This window comes from Amblyomma americanum, chromosome 2 (genome assembly GCF_052857255.1).
Source record: "Amblyomma americanum isolate KBUSLIRL-KWMA chromosome 2, ASM5285725v1, whole genome shotgun sequence".
Lineage (NCBI taxonomy): Eukaryota > Metazoa > Arthropoda > Arachnida > Ixodida > Ixodidae > Amblyomma > Amblyomma americanum.
In genome coordinates this window covers 14,854,345-14,871,943 of record NC_135498.1, presented here as the reverse complement: position 1 = coordinate 14,871,943, position 17,599 = coordinate 14,854,345, and the positions used below count along the sequence as shown (strand labels likewise).

General features: G+C 51.2%; 1 protein-coding gene across 1 annotated transcript in view; it reads left to right on the top strand.

Annotated features, from left to right (window-relative positions):
* The window catches only part of LOC144120635 (receptor-transporting protein 4-like), a 47,679-nt gene that overhangs the window by 25,581 nt on the left and 4,499 nt on the right, over positions 1-17,599 (top strand). The window contains 1 exon segment of the mRNA XM_077653247.1: positions 16,216-16,366. Coding sequence (XP_077509373.1) covers positions 16,216-16,366 — 151 coding nt within the window.

The window sequence follows — 17,599 nt, the reverse complement described above, 5'->3', positions numbered from 1 at the left end:
CTATAGACTGTCTATAGGATTTGTATTGCCTATAGACTGTTCTCTAGGGTATGTCTATAGAGAGTCTATGGTCGTTGCAGGGGCAGAAGTCTATGAACCGTCTATAGACTGTCTAAAGAAATTTTTGTAGCACGTGCTGCTCTCAATCTGCGAAGGGGCACGATATCCGCCGCGGTGTCAGGAAATAACAATCGACGATTGAATTGTACGCTCCTTGCTACGTGGGGCACTGCAGGATGATCCGCCTCAGATCGAGGTGCTCGTGCTCTACGATTGGAACGCAGGATCTGAAGCCAAATCGGCAACTGAAACCAGAGTTTCGGTTTGCGGAGAAAACGTGCTCCGGGTTGCCGATTGGAATGCAGCACTACTCATAGTGGACACCCAAATTAACTGCGCCGTGAGATGGGAAAGAGTGGTGAGGGTAAACAGGGTGCATACCGGGTGCGGTAGGGAGCGTGTGGATGGCTACAAATTACTTGTACTCGGGACCTCGCTGTCGCAACTTACCGTATGCGCCCGCATACTAAGAGGCCTGAGAGCCCCGTTCAACTTTTTACTATAACTCAGTGAACTCTGTACAAACGGGAAGAACAAGCCGAACGTTTAGTCTTAGGCTAGGCCAGAGGGGCACCGGCTATAGGCAAACCAGGAAAGTCTGCTAAAGCAAACCGTTTCGACAGGAATATCAGGGCCTTGCGGAAGTTGAAGTTTTCTGTCTTCCTCACACCGTCTCCGTACGAGCCGCACTCTGGGTGTAAAAGGCCGCCTCGACGAAGTCGCGGAGCTCCTCTTGGTAACGGCCACGGTCATAACAACGGCACAGGCGAACGAATGTGTGTGAAAAATTTCATCGTGGAGGCCAAGGGGAGACGATAATGGTAGTAATACACGTAACGTTAACAAACACGATTGAAAAGTATCGACAAGGGTAGCCGGCAGGCATGATAAGTACTAACAGGCCTTGCTCGTGCCGCCAGAAGTCGGGGAAGGGCGATGCCCTGGTGACTAAATGCATTGTTCACTTTATTACTTAATTGCTCTGTGAAACTCCGTACGGGATTGAAGACCGCGGAAATGTTTGTTTACGCTGTTGGAATCAAGTTTTAATAGATCACTAAATTCTCATTAATCCACATATTTGTTGCTGAGCTATTCAGTCTGTTTTTCTTTTAAGTTCGTTTACCTCTGCTGAAAGCGCTGGATCCCTTAATTTGTCGGGCACGTATTAAGGCCTTTAATGGCTAATATTCGCGGTGACCGTCCGTCCTGTCACGTGACTTCGCGGTGTCCGTCCGTTACATCCTCGGTCACGTGACCGTGTCAGTCCGTTACATCCGTGACCTTGTCACGTAATCATAACCTGCCAACTGGACTGTGAGCAAACTGCCCCCTGTGGCGGGGTGTGTGATCGTCGCCAAGCAACAAATGCGCATGCGCAGCGTGACGTCACCGCTCAAATTCAGGTCAGTGCAATAAGTCAATGTGTCGCAAACGGCTTTCGCCTTCCCGCAGTTAAGAGATATCTAAGTGCCTCCAACGAATTTTAAATATACGTCTGCGAACACTGCCTTTTAACTGATTTGCGGCCCACGGCATTACGAGTTAACACTGCTTCCCACGCGAGGTACCACACACGGTCCGCACTACATCTCACAAGTTCCTACAGTGCAGTGCAAGCTGCACTAACCTACTCGCGGATGTGCGTGGTTGGCTTGCGAGCGCGTGAAAGCAGCCCATTTGCGAAAGCCGTCGCCTCACGCCCGTAGCTTGAAGTTCACTGCATCAACATCGCGATACCTTTCTCGCGACTCTCGAAGAGCGTTGCTCTTGGGCTATGGCAACCGCGTGCGGGAGTCTCGTACCTCAGGTATCCTCAACGTTGGACTAGCTACACGTAGGTGCGGTACGGTACGGCATAAGGTACGGTCCGGCATGGTACGGTATAGGGTACGGTACGGCATGGCACAGTACATGGTACGATGTATAATTGGTTTTTGGGGAAAGGAAATGGCGCAGTATCTGTCATATATCGGCGGACGCCTGAACCGCGCCGTAAGGCAAGGATAAAGGAGGCAGTGAACGAAGAAAGGAAGAAATAGGTGCCGTAGTGGAGGGCTCCGGAATAATTTCGACCACCTGGGGATCTTGGGTACACCCGCCGCGGTGGCTCAGTGGTTAGGACGCTCGACTGCTGATCCGGAGTTCCCGGGTTCGAACCCGACCGCGGCGGCTGCGTTTTTATGGAGGAAAAACGCTAAGGCGCCCGTGTGCTGTGCGATGTCAGTGCACGTTAAAAATCCCCAGGAGGTCGAAATTATTCCGGAGCCCTCCACTACGGCACCTCTTCTTCCTTTCTTCTTTCACTCCCTCCTTTATCCCTTCCCTTACGGCGCGGTTCAGGTGTCCAACGATATATGAGACAGATACTGCGCCATTTCCTTTCCCCCAAAACCAATTATTATTATTAATTATTATGTAGTATGCGGCGGGGGAAGAGGATAATAATAATAATTGGTTTTAATAATAATAATAATAATAATTGGTTTTTTGGGGAAAGGAAATGGCGCAGTATCTGTCTCATATATCTTTGGACACCTGAACCGCGCCGTAAGGAAAGGGATAAGGAGGGAGTGAAAGAACAAAGGTAGAATAGGTGCCGTAGTGGAGGGCTCCGGCATAATTTCGACCACCTGGGGATCTTTAACGTGCACTGACATCGCACAGCACACGGGCGCCTTAGCGTTTTTCCTCCATAAAAACGCAGCCGCCGCGGTCGGGTTCGAACCCGGGAACTCCGGATCAGTAGTCGAGCGCCCTAACCACTGAGCCACCGCGGCGGGATAATTGGTTTTTGGGGGAAAGGAAATGGCGCAGTATCTGTCTCATATATCGTTGGACACCTGAACCACGCCGTAAGGGAAGGGTAAAGGAGGGAGTGAAAGAAGGAAGAGAGAGGTGCCGTAGTGGAGGGCTCCGGAATAATTTCGACCACCTGGGGATCTTTAACGTGCTCTGACATCGCACAGCACACGGGCGCCTTAGCGCTTTTCCTCCATAAAAACGCAGCCGCCGCGGTCGGGTTCGAACCCGGGAACTCCGGATCTGTAGTCGAGCGCCCTAACCACTGAGCCACCGCGGCGGGATAATTGGTTTTTGGGGGAAAGGAAATGGCGCAGTATCTGTCTCATATATCGTTGGACACCTGAACCACGCCGTAAGGGAAGGGTAAAGGAGGGAGTGAAAGAAGGAAGAGAGAGGTGCCGTAGTGGAGGGCTCCGGAATAATTTCGACCACCTGGGGATCTTTAACGTGCTCTGACATCGCACAGCACACGGGCGCCTTAGCGCTTTTCCTCCATAAAAACGCAGCCGCCGCGGTCGGGTTCGAACCCGGGAACTCCGGATCTGTAGTCGAGCGCCCTAACCACTGAGCCACCGCGGCGGGATAATTGGTTTTTGGGGGAAAGGAAATGGCGCAGTATCTGTCTCATATATCGTTGGACACCTGAACCACGCCGTAAGGGAAGGGTAAAGGAGGGAGTGAAAGAAGGAAGAGAGAGGTGCCGTAGTGGAGGGCTCCGGAATAATTTCGACCACCTGGGGATCTTTAACGTGCTCTGACATCGCACAGCACACGGGCGCCTTAGCGCTTTTCCTCCATAAAAACGCAGCCGCCGCGGTCGGGTTCGAACCCGGGAACTCCGGATCTGTAGTCGAGCGCCCTAACCACTGAGCCACCGCGGCGGGGCGGGAAGGAGAGGGCAGGCTAAAATACGTCATTCGATTCTTAAGTGAAAGTCTTCTCGTTTCATGTAGTATACTGTCTGTCACAGACTTAAAGAGGTTGGTTGAACGGGTATCTGGAACTGCATAGCACGAAAGAAACTCAATAGAGGATTTGATCCACGGTTTCCTTCGCGCTTCACAACAGCTCCGGCAGTATCAGATGACTATACTGATAAGAGGACTAGGCCAGCTAGCGCAGTAAAACTGGATGCACCTCCAGGCGACCACCAGTGAAAAATTCATCTCCCACCGACGAGCTTCCATGATCGTCATCACCATCGTCAGCCTGACTGCACCCACTGCAGGGCAAATGTCTCTCCCGTGTCTCTCCAATTAACCCTGTCCTTTGCCAGCTGCGCCCACCCTACGCCTGCAAACTTCCTAATCTCATCCGCCCACCTAACTTTCTACCGCCCCCTGCTACGCTTGCCTTCTCTTGGAATCCACTCCGTTACCCTTAAGGACCATGATGATATGATAGTATGAAGGTATGATGGTACGACGGTATCACGGTAATGATATATGTGGAGTTTAATGCACGGAAACTTTACATGAGACTAAGAGACACCGCATACAGTGGAGGGCTCCGCATTGATTTATACCACCTAGAGTTCTTTACCCTGTGTTATCCTCGCACAGCACAGGGGCGTGCTTTTGGTTTCGCCTCCGTCGAAATCCGGCCTGCGCAGTAGGGATTTGATCCAGAGACGTTTACCTTTCTGCCTGCCTTTCCCTGCCTTTCCCTCCTACTCTTTATCTATCTATATATCTATCTATCTGATCCCGCGACCTTCCACTGCTCCCTCACCGGGCAACCCGCCATTAATACAAAAAGAAAAGAAAGAAACCATCATGCTTCGTTCATTTTTTCACGCAGTTTCGCTCGACTGGTGTGCACACGTGACGCTGCCGAGCAGCCGCTCCTCGGAAAGGAGTGATGCGACGTTTTTTTCGGAAGGGCGCGGTAAACAGCGCGAGTCGGCGGGCGTGTGACGCGGGCCCCGGAAATTCTCGAGCTCGGTTGACTCCGTGGACGGCGACGGATGCGCGCTTTTGGGCCCCATTGTGTTTCCACCGACAGAAACGGTGTCACGCAGCCACCGGCGCGCGCCCAACGGGAGCGGAAGGCCTCGACCTGCGCACCTTGCAGCGCGCACAAGACCCAAATGCGCACAGCAGCTGCAGCTGCGCGGCACTGCAGGTAGACGCGAACTCGAGCGTCTTGCATCAATCACAACGTTGGGTCACCATGAAAGCGCTGCCGAGTGGCCCACTTAATTTAAGATGAAAGCACCTCGAAGGTTAAAGGTGATGAATATGATGATTATGGATCTTTATGGCGCAAGGGAATCTGTGGCCAAAGAGCGCCATGGCACAAGGTTTTTACTTCTACTCAAGGTGGGGTCAAAGACCCGTTTCCCAACCATTTCACCCTGAATACGCCGAGCGCCAGGCTGGGGAAAGCTTGTACCCATTGTATTACCGGTGGGTACCTGGCGGCACTGGGGATCGAATGCCGCATCTCCTGAATGCGAGGCGGATCCTAAAAGCAGGTTAAAGGGATATGAAAGCAATAACAAAAGGGAAGGTGATAAAGGATGCTTTGGCCGCTGAAACTGCCACTTGTTTCACTCCTGAACAGCAGCCGGCGGAAACAAAAGGGATGATGATGAATCAACATTTATTAAGCCCGAAATAAATCGGTGGTGCACGCAGGCACCAGACGGGGTGGTTCCCTAGTTACGGGACCCATATGTTTCCAGCAGCTCCTGGCCCCTGTCCGTCAGTGCGAGCTGAATCGGTAGGGCGGGGCTGGATAACAAGGTCTCCCATCGCTCAAGGGGTTGGGGATTGGGGGTGTTGGCGGGAAGGGGAGGAGGGGGGTTCTTGAGTTTTGTGCACTCTGCCAAGACGTGCGGCAGGGTGCCCTTTACTCGTTTGCAAAAAGGACAGAGCATATCGTGTTCCGCAGGGTACATGCGGTTCATCAGTAAGGGATGCGCAAGCGATCCCGCCTGCGCTCGACGCAGGATCGTCTGTTGTTGCCTGGTGAGTTTGGGGTGCGGTTCTGGGAGTCTGCACTTTTCCTCGCGGTACATCCGGGTGATATCCCGAAAGCTGGTGACCGGGTGCGGTAGCTCTTCCGGCTCGTGCTCGGCCCGAACTGACATTTCTCGGGCATGGTAGTCGGCGATGATGTTGCCTACTACCTGCGAGTGACCCGGGACCCACACGAGCTCTATGGCTCTTCCCGGAGGCTTGCACTTGGACAGAATGGCTCGGGCCGCGGAGGAGATTACCCCCCTGCGGAAGCTTGCGTAGGCTGTCTTTGAGTCCGTGACCACGGGGTCCACGATCGGCTGTGCGAGTGCGAGGGCCATGGCCGCTTCTTCGGCAGCTGCGGGGTCTGTTGTCTTCAGGGACGCGGTGACGAGCAGCCTGTCTTTTGACGTAACCACCGCCGCTGCACGGTCCCTGTGTTTTCGGAGCGAGGCGTCCGCGTAGAGAACCCTGGGGTTCTCTTCCAGCTTCCGGGCTATGGCTTTGGCCCGCGCGGTGCGCCTCTCGTCGTCCTTGCCCGGCGCCATGTTCCGGGGAAGGGGTATGCTCTGAATGGTCGTCTTTCCAAAAGGGGAAAGCGAGAGTGATAGTCAGTACGAAATATTGACACGAGACAAAATAAGGAAGGACAGTGGAGATAATTACTATTTACACTGGTCGCATTGACACGCACACAAAATAGAATTGAAGATAGCTGCTCGTGGGTAGGTCCCTTGGCAGTTCCTTTCTGTATGCGGGAATTCAGTGTTAAATTATTCCGTTGAGGGGTGAGTGATTCGTTCCGCCGTCAAAGAACTTAATCCACCCCGTGATGTAAAAGGCAGGTCGACACCACCGCCACGTGCATGAAAGCGCGGTTCATGTGTCCACTGACCTCGGTTATGTGCTCCTTAAAACTTTTTCGCCGTCGCTGCCAATTTACCCCATTTACGCCAGCGGCCTATGCTCTAGTGGCACGTTTCTGCAGCAATGCTGTCAACGCCAACGCGTATTGCTCTAGTGTCGTGTTTCTGCCACAACATTGACCGCGCCAACCCATGCAGCGCACATGTTTCTCTGTCACTACCGCCACACAGCTCAAAGCGCGAATGTTACTTTGATATAGTATAGTAGTTCATGACGAAGACGATGTGCAACGCACAGCGCAACAGTGTGTTCGGCTGTGGCCATAATCTCTCGCGAAGTGAGTGTACAGCGAAGCTGACCTGTTCGCTCCGCCGCGGTTTCGAGCCCCAGTCGCGGAAATTTATTTTTATTTTTTTTTCTTTCATTTGGCACAAACCCACAAACACCGCGAGACCTTGTTCGGGGTTTACCCATCAGAATAGTGATTTCGTACTGATAAAAACTTCTTTCTTTCTTCTTTCAATCCCTCCTTTAGATACTGCGCCATTTCCTTTCTCCAAAAAAAACAATTATTATTACTGATAAAAATAGCAATAATTAAAAAAAAAGAACGCAGAGGTGGCTCAGAGGTCATGGCGCTTAATTGGTTGCTAAGCCCGAGTACGCGGGTTCGATCCCGGCTGCGGCCGGCGCCTCTCCTTTCCTCAATGTAAATTTTAATTTGTAATAATAATAATAATAATAATAATAATAATTAATAATAATAATTGTTTTTTGGGGAAAGGAAATGGCACAGTATCTGTCTCATATATCGTTGGACACCTGAGCCGCGCCGCAAGGAAGGGATAAAGGAGGGAGTGAAAGAAGGAAGGAAGAGAGAGGTGGCGTAGTGGAGGGCTCCGGAATAATTTCGACCACCTGGGGATCTTTAACGTGCACTGACATCGCACAGCACACGGGCGCATTAGCGTTTTTCCTCCATAAAAACGCAGCCGCCGCGGTCGGGTTCGAACGCGGGTACTCCGGATTAGTTGCCGATCGCTCTAACCACTGAGCCGCCGCGGCGGGTAAAAAAATTTTCCCTCATCAACAACTGGAAATCCGCAAAATTCCGCATTTACAGTCGCATCTCGGTGGAGCGGCTGTTATTGTTTTTGTTTTTTCCACGAAAGAACCCCTCACACTTCCAGAGCGCGCCTCTCCCCGTCGAGGCTCGGATGTAGGCGCCGCGCCTCTCGTAACCAACAGCGGTGCGTGCGCACAGCGTACCCGCGCAGTGTGCGCCGCACGCATCCGCTCGTCCCCGCCGGTGAGACGCAACGCTCCCCCAGCCACCCCTGCTGCATCGCTGCATCGCCGCTTTCACGGCTCATCGAGCAAGCCGCACTGCGCCGTCGCTCGCTTGGCTAGCGGCGGCCGATTGTATGCTGATGCCCGAGCGCAAGTGGCCGCGCCGGCCGAAAGCTGGAAATTGCCGCCTACGCCCCCTCTCCCCAGTTCGCGAAACCGCGCCGTTATATGCGTACGTCGCGCCACAACGTAGCCGTGTGTTTGGCGTGGTGCGGACGGGATTGTGCCGCGTTGTTTACCGCGCTGCAGGCTGCAGAGACGGGGTCGCAGAGAGCGCGATGACCGCGGGAATGCCGGGAAAGGGTTCGATGGCTCAATCAGGCGCGGCGGTTTGCTCGTTTTGTTTTTGTTCTCGCTTCGCAATGGCTCCGGTATAGTTCTGGCGGGGTCCGTCTGTCAGATGGGATTCGTAAGTGAAACGCGAGGCACTGCCTGCAGCTATAGGCTGGATTAGAATCTGACCAGGAAGCCGTGAAAGAGACGGAAACACTGCGCAACTGTTTTGCATTGCTGCGGGCTTGTGTTGCATATATATATATATATATATATATATATATATATATATATATATATATATATATATATATATATATATATATATATATATATATATATATATATATATATATATATATATATATATATATATATATATATATATATATATATATCTGAGACTGACAGATTGCGAAGTTCTCGAAGACGTGAATGCTTCAGGGGTGTCCCGTCAGAGATGGTTCGCGATGATTTGCAACGATAGGAAGTGAAGGGACAAATATGTTGGGACGAATAAGAAGTACTAACTTAACTTCAACATTCAGAAAGTAAGAAATTTAAAAGGTTACGAACATTTCAGACAAAAAAGAGAAAAAGACGGGACTGAATAACAACCAGGAAAATCTTCCCTCGCGTCATAGACGAAGATGCAGAGCACCAAAACGTTAGCTCAAAACGAGGGGCCGGTCACGCCACATTCAGCGGACACAGTCACCACAAGCGCCAGAAATGATTGGCGCATGCATTACAACGTAGTGTCAGACACTTCTATTTTAAGTGTTTAACTGCACGGCAAAACTTACGCAGTGAAATATCCTACCCGTTACAAAATGCGAAGCAAACGGCAACCTCCACAACAAAAGAAAAAAAAAGACTGGGCCGGCGAACCGCGCCCCGCCCTAAAACTTCGGCCACTTGTCTAGTGTTACAAAAAACTCTTTCTCCAAGTAAAAGATCTCAAGACCGCCAAACTCTTGTCCCACGCATGTCGCGCACATTCATTCCGCTCTTTTCCCGACACAATTTGTCTCCGGGACTGTTGACATGCGTGCTTTCCCCCGCTCCGGTCATGTATCTAGAGCCAACCGAACCGCTCCCAGCAGGGACGAATGCCGAAACTGTCGCTGCCCGCTCCTCCAGAAATTCCTGACGCAGGCCGGTCGCCCATTGTCTTGGGGGTGTGTGAGCAGGCGGCCCCATGGAGTGATCGCGGTGCGCGCGCTTTGTTGTCCCACCCCCGCTTCGCGGTGACACTGTGTGCATTTGGGTGTGAGCGTGCATCGGACCTTGCAACTGCAAGCGAGTCTCGCGCACATTCGCACTGTGTTCTTGTTCTGCGGTGTACACCGCTTCAGCAAGCTGTTCCCAGACAAGGGCTATCTGGCGCTCCGGCCAACCCCAGGCATTGTCGTACAACCCGCCGGCTGCGAATACTTGCACTTCGTGTCTTCCAGCCTGCCCCATGCTTACCGAGGCAAAGGCAACTGCCGCGAATATCGGGTGAGCCTGTTGATTTCTTACGACAGATATCGCCACCAGCGGCCATTTCCGTATGCAGACGGCGGTGACATCAAGACAGTTGTGCCTCATACGGATTCTTTAGGCTAGGCAGCACCGCCCTTCACTTTCAGACGGTCGTCACGGAGTCCCTTCCGGTCTCAGCGTCGCGAATATGAATCAAGCGGCGGGAAATTTTTTTTTTCTGCAATAAATCCGTCTTTTTTTTTTTTGCTGCCGAATAAACATCAGCATAGATGGGAAGAGCCACAAAACAAATTTTTTGCTGGGAAGAAAAAAATGGATGATCCCGTCTTGAGAGTATCATTCAAGACATCATTGCTCAAGCACTGTGTCAACGTACAACTTCGAAGTCTACTGCCCAGACGTCAGCAGGAGCATGAATCCAAATGACACAAGACTCGGCGACGACGAGGGTACAGGAGCCCCTGTAGAAACCCGTACATTTTACCGATAGCACAGAAAAATTTATTCACCTAGCAGGTAATCTCCAGCGCACATAAAACACACGCACAGAAGGAGTGTAGACACCATGGACGCTGACGTCACAGCGTTACAAACCACCAACTAGCCTTGCTCGGAAAAAGGAGCTGGTCTCCCACAAGACGGTCACGTGAAAGGGTAGAAAACGCTACCGCCTTGCTCTGCGCGCCCTTCGACGTGATCGTCCCTTCGGCGCGGTAAGTTTCATTCATTCTCACGGAATCAACCAGGGGAGTGCTGTCCGGGCCAAGTATTTTCAGCCCGATTTTCTTGCTCTCCATAGCGCAATATAGCTGTACGTATTCAAGCCGCTTTATTTCATGCGCTGGCCGAAGTTCCAGCTCTGCATGCTGAGTGTGGCACTGCCCTGTGAGACCAGTGTTGTTGCCACCTCGTGTTGCCTCCGTGACTAGCGGCAGGAAGTTGGGACACCAGCTGTCGACGTGCACGGAGGTCGCGCCCGAATATGCAACGCGGCGAAGCTGTTGACCCCATAATACCCCACGTGTACCTACGCAATACGCTCAAGCCATTGAACTGTAGCTAATTTCCGCCCAGGGTGGAATGGAGTTTGATCGAGGGAATAATTAATCGTTAGCACTTACCTGAGCGCTGCCGTGCAGCTACAAAAGAAATATACACAGATTTGTCAGTGTGTCCGCATTTGAACAAAAATTCGTTCAGCTTCGGGCATCGAACCCAGGGCCACCGCCTGTACATGGCAGTCGCTCTGACGCTTCAAGACGGCCTCGGGAAACGAACTGATCAACAACCCGAAACGGGAACGGTGTTACTTTAATGTAATTAGTGGTTTGGTTTGGTTTATGGCGGTTTACGTCCCAAAGCGACTCAGGCTATGAGAGGCGCCCGTAGTGAAGGGCTCCGGAAATTGTGACCACCTGGGGTTCTTTAACGTGCACTGACATCGCACAGTACACGGGCCTCTAGAATTTCGCCTCCATCGAAATTCGACCGCCGCGGCCGGGATCGAACCCGCGTCTTTCGGGCCGGCAGCCGAGCGCCATAACCACTCAGCCACCGCGGCGGCTTGTATTAATGGAATACTCCAAGTTGGCGCATAGCTTTCAACCAAGCATGTAAATTCTCGTTACTACTTTGTAGCCTTTTGGTAGTGGTCAACTGAATAATAATGAGCAATTATTCCTTTGGTGACCATGTTGTTTAGTTAATACGCCAGACAATGCGCTGCTTGACGCATGAAGGCTATCATTAAAAAGACAATAAAAAGCTCTCCCCATGCGCACGTATAACTTAAATCCCTTTAATTACGCGCAGCTGCTCGGATCAGGGGGGGGGGGGGCGGGGGGGGGGGGGGCGCAAGATTCCAGTACACGGCGCGGACGAGTCCACCAGTGACGCCTGTGGGAAAAACGGCCGCGGAATAAAGGAAACTAACAAATAAAAAAGCGGCAAAGTGAAGGCCGTCGGCAGCATGTTCGGTACAGAAACTGTGAAACTTGCTCTGTTCGTACTGCGCGCAAACCTTGGCCTCATTCATGCCGCAGCCCGCCTTCACACAACGCCGCAGCTGCATCAGGATACTGCGCGTCTGAATATAGTAGTAGGAGTAATATCAGCGGTTCATTATAAATGAAAAAAAATTGAAGTAAAAGATCGTGCTGGTCCCGGCAGTTACTGTCTACTATCTTAAGCACCCGCGCTACGACCAGCGCAAATAAAAGGACTGGGAAAAGATAGGCAGGGGAAGTACAGATGATGCGATAGTGAGAGAGGTCAGGATAGAGCTGTGTACAGACGTGAGAAATAAACTTCTTGCACAAAATGGCGAATTTTCTGGTTATTTCTCCAATAAATTTGAGAATGACTTTTAGATATTATAAGCCGAGAGGGTAACTAGATATAAAACAAAAACTATGCATGTCACACGTAGTTACGTAGTAATCAATAAATGAATACAGCGTTGTTCCCTCTCATATTTCTGACCACTGTACGAAATCTACACACAAATAATCGCACAAGAAATGTAAAAAGTAAACTCCGCTCCCGGGCGAGTGTTCAGGCATATTTCGGCTCAGTAGATATACAAACAAATGTACACTGCATTTAAAAGCCGCCTGCATGTCGCGTTCTGTCACTTGTGAACTACACACGCGGCACACTGCACAAGCCGCCGGGGTTTCCCCATCCGGTGTACCGTCGTACAGGTCAAAACTGGTTCCGTCAAACACTTTAGCCCCGCCGCGGTGGCTCAGTGGTTAGGGCGCTCGACTACTGATCCGGAGTTCCCGGGTTCGAACCCGACCGCGGCGGCTGCGTTTTTATGGAGGAAAAACGCTAAGGCGCCCGTGTGCTGTGCGATGTCAGTGCACGTTAAAGGTCCCCAGGTGGCCGAAATTATTCCCGAGCCCTCCACTACGGCACCTCTCTCTTCCTTTCTTCTTTCACTCCCTCCTTTATCCCTTCCCTTACGGCGCGGTTCAGGTGTCCAACGATATATGAGACAGATACTGCGCCATTTCCTTTCCCCAAAAAACCAATTACTATTATCAAACACTTTAGCTCCTTTTTTTCCTCTTTCCTTTTAAATCTAATTAGGCTTAGCAGCCGCATGAGTATAACTGTTTGCCATGGGTGTCCTAGGTACATTTGAAAAGCCTAGGTCTAGAAGAGTAATGGGCGCTTGCACCCGCGGCTCCTCAGACTATGCAGCACTTGAATTTGTCTCTCTAACGCAACATTTCCGGTCATTTAAACGCCTACGACCGCAGACAAAAAAGAAAAAAAAGAAAGGTCACCCGCCTGTCATCTGCCTCAATTTTTGCCTTCGCCAGCAATGTAAAGTAGCTTACTGCGTGCAGAATAAGAGGGAAGCTCTCCTAGTTCTGCACGAGGACAACACCGGGCACCGTTAGCGAGCTTCTTTCCCACCGCTGTCGCGCTACCGCGGTCACCTCAGGCGCCCTATACGCACGCCGCGGCAAGGCGGGAAGCAACGTAGTAAACTACTCCCAGCGTAATATACAGGCAAAAACTCTGAAAAGCGTAGCCCTCGCTTTTTACCGTTATTCCCCCGCATTTTACTCGGGTAAACAGGCGTGAAATGCGCCGGGCACGAAACGCAGACGAACTAATCGACGTTTTCCTCCAGTCTGTCGACTCAAGCAGACCACACGAAGGCGACATGCACACGGATGCAAGGGCGAGATGCGTGACCCCACGCGACGTGCGACGATGCACGGTCGTGCGTTTCGGTAGCTTCCCAGCAGCTCTGTGCCCGCTTGACACAGTGCGCCCCAGGAGCACGACTGCGGGTCGGGGAAGCCCCGTGGGACTCGCGGTGTCTCCGTCACCGCTTCCACTGGTTCGCGAGCTGGAACGCGCCAATTTTAGCTCGTCGAGTCGCCTCCGCGACACGAGCGTGTTTGGTTCTTTCCCCCTACCTTCCACGTCCTCTTCGTTATCTTTGTTTAGTTTCAGCAAAAGCGACAGTCATGTGCGGCCAAGCAGCAGCTCAGTTAGTTAAACAAGACCTTTAAAGTGCTAGGCAGGATAGACAGAAGTGTCGTAGTTAACGGCGTTACCCACGACATTTACAGAGATTTAGCACAGCGCGATCAGCCTCCTCCTCCGCTTCCGCGCGACATCAGTGCGCATACGCTGATTGGTCCCCAAGTGGCACGCTGCGCGCAGCTAGCCGGCACCTTGCGCCATCTGTTGTCCTTAGGGCGATCTGCGCATGCGATGTGGCTCTCCACGGCAGCGGATTGCGCTATGCTAAATATATCTGACCCGCCGCGGTGGCTCAGTGGTTAGGACGCTCGGCTACTAATCCGCAGTTCCCGGGTTCGAACCCGTGCGCTGTGCGATGCAAGTGCACGTTAAAGATCCCCAGGTGGTCGAAATTATTCCGGAGGCCTCCACTACGGCACCGCTCTCTTCCTTTCTTCTTTCACTCCTTCCTTTATCCCTTCCCTTACGGCGCGGTTCAGGTGTCCAACGATATGACAGATACTGCGCCATTTCCTTTCCCCAAAAACCAATTATTATTATATTAAATATATCTGTTCAACTACGTCTACAATAGGCAAGCTTGTGTGCGATGTGGGTGCCTCGTAACAAGCGAGGTGGATGCACAGAGCAGCACTGTAAATGCCATCTCGCGAATGTTTTGAGTGAAATATGGCGTGCGGTATGGGTCAGGCCACATTGCGTCAGCAAATAATATGGACGAGTTCCTCCGTACGCACGCCTGGCATGCACGACACGAACCGAGAACAAACAGGGCAAATGCTGTCAGCATCAAATTAAACGCGAACAGGATAACTGAAACGTGAGAGGAAGTACAGAAAAATATTCGCTGCTGGAGAAGAAACACAGGCGAAGTTCACTCAGCCGCTCTGCATGCACAGACTTGCGACTGGCAGAACACCGAGTTATGCGTTTACTTCCAGCAACCGCTCTGCGCCATCGCTGACTTACGAAATGCTAACAGCATATTTCAAATGCGAATATAAAAATGCGAAAATAATTGAAGATGTGCAGGAGGGGTTCTTTACCACTTTTGAAGAGTGGCATCGCACTTTTATGCGCATCTTTGGAAAGCCCCGCTGGTTTTCTTGAAGCTCATTGTGTGACCTCGTTTTCTCAGACGCGAACACCGCAGAAAGAGGACCCCTTTGAAAAAGTAACTCCTCTTAGGCAGTTTTTTCCAGCAGAAATGGGTTAATGAAACGAGGGTGTCAATATTCATTTTTGTGCATCCTTGCGCCGTAACATTTGCCACTACAGCCGAATCCGCGGTTTCTAATACATGCTGACTTCTGCGGGAAGAGGACAGGTTCCGGAAGACGGTTGCAACTCTAGTTCGAGTGTATTATGCACTCAAAGATTAAGGCAATCCACCTCTGACCGCGAGCTTCGAGTTTTTCTCGTTAATAGTGCAGTGTATATGGAGTTGTAAAAACGCTTGCAATTCTTCGCTTCTGGCGCGAATGCACGTTCCGTTAGACCCAGCCGTAAGCTGACAGATGCAGAGGGGCGCCGCGAACACTGATGGCGTGAGATCGCAGACATGCAGGCATATCTAGGACTTCACGCCGTCAGCGTTGATGTATAGAGAACGAACGCTACCCGTTTTTTTTTTTCTTTTTTCACTGCTTACAGCATGCGCCTATACTGTGAGCTCACTAAGAAACGCACGTAATGGAACACTTCATCCGACAGAGCGCTTCTTTGCACGACTCCTGTAACGGACTGTGAGCCCGTATGCTTCCCGCATTTGAGCGTTCCCTGCAGGGATTTTCTTGGGCTTTTATTCGCTGTTTTTTCTGCAATTATAATTAAATACGCTAGCATTCAAACTCAAGACTTTTCAGTCTGCTCTTCGCGTATGACTTGCCCCGTTTCCGATATTTTTGAGGCACGCTTCCACACAGGCACAATATAAAGGCACCTATATATGTCGATAGCGTCGACAACATTGCGGTCATGCGACTGCAGTTGCATCCGCGGTCCTGCGTATGTACGAGGCGCAAAACGCGATAGCAGACGTAAAGTAACCCAATAACTTTCCGCAACAGATGGCCGGATTTTTTGTCGTACAAGGCGTTACTATAGCACTCTACTAAATGTGTGGTATGCTCGACGTCCAATGAATAAGAGCACATATCATACCTCCCCATTTATTGATTTCCAATTTTCTGATCCTGCCAGTTGAGAAACTCCGGTGAAAAAAACAGGCGTCCAGCAATTCCGTCTCCTGGGAACTACAGCAGGCGAACACGCAATCTATGAGCTGTACTCTTGTGCATGCCGCATTTCAGTGATCCAGTTAGCGCGAGTGGCTTTTGTACCGCGATGACCTGGGGCACTGTCACGAACTGAACAGTTTTCCTCGTTCTTCTGCTTGCAGTGGCATGGAGCAGGTGTGGCAGGCAGAGTTCCAGAAGCTCTTCTCGCAGTACGTGCCCCAGTCCTGGTACCTGTTACCCGTGGTGCAGCGCCCCATCGGCGTCAACTGGCAGACGTTCGTCGACTCGGCCAAAGTGCGCTTCTGCTGCGAGGTGCGCACCTCCAAACTTTTCTCCTTTTTTCTGCAATGGCCATTGCAGAAAAAAGCTGGGGTTCCACGTGGCTTGAACCTTGTTATACGAGCGAAAGCTCTGTTAAGCATGGTTTCCACTGTCTCGAACCAAATGTCAAGGTCAGGCACCCAATGGTCATAAACATATGATCACGTGGTCATACAACCATAGCTTGGGCCATACCACCACGCAGTTAAGTTCGGTTTGACCTTGTGAGGCATTGAAGGTCATTGTCTCATCCACATCGAAATCGGAAGATGTACCGGGAGGAGTCGAGTTCTCGCTCTAAATGTGCGCGCGAATATCTTCGCCGCGCACCGCATGCCCCAAGTGCAGACACTGTCAGCGGCTCCTTCCCGCGAAATGTAGATTAACAAAGAACTGGTTTGGTTTATGAGGGTTTAACGTCCCAAAGCGACTCAGGCTATGAGAGACGCCGTAGTGAAGGGCTCCGGAAATTTCGACCAAACAAACAAAACTATATTGGAGGAAAGTGAGCGAGGATGGCCGACAGCAATGGTAAACTGGCGAGGTTTTCAATGCGGAAAAAATGTCGGCGACTGCTGAGGCAAACGCCGCCGGAATACATTAAATTGTCTTTTTTTTGTTAACTACTGCCACCTCAGAACAACGCTTCTTGAGGCTGTGCACTGACAAAACAGAAACGTTGCGAGAAAGTGTCTGTAGGAATAGTTGCCAGGATCGTCGTTCGTGGCAGTGACTCCGCGCGGCGTGTAAAGAACTAAACTGACAAGGGCCGGAATAGTGAAACAGAAATCGAAACAACCCAACATTCAGTCAGTCAACAAATTCGTTTACCCTTCATGTTTGTGACAATTTCGTGTTGTAGCACGTAGTCGCATGCATATGCATAGCATTAACTATGATCCACACAATGATCTTCCAGACCGCAGTCGAAGCCAGTGGAGTGACTGCATCGGAGCACGCTCCCGGCCGTTGTTCAGAACCAGAGTTCTTTTTGTCAGACCATTTGAGAAAATACTCACAGGCTCCGAGCACCAAATACGGCACTCCGATTCGCCCAAAACTCGAAAGTCAGCTGACTCGGCGCAACTCATGGAATTGAGGAATACTACTCAGGACTGCTCAAAACGTGAACTCAAGTTCCAGGAAACCGCCGATAGCTAGCCGCTTCTTAGGCCACAGGCAGACTCCGGCAACTGGCAACAGGTCGAGGCTAGATTTCTATCA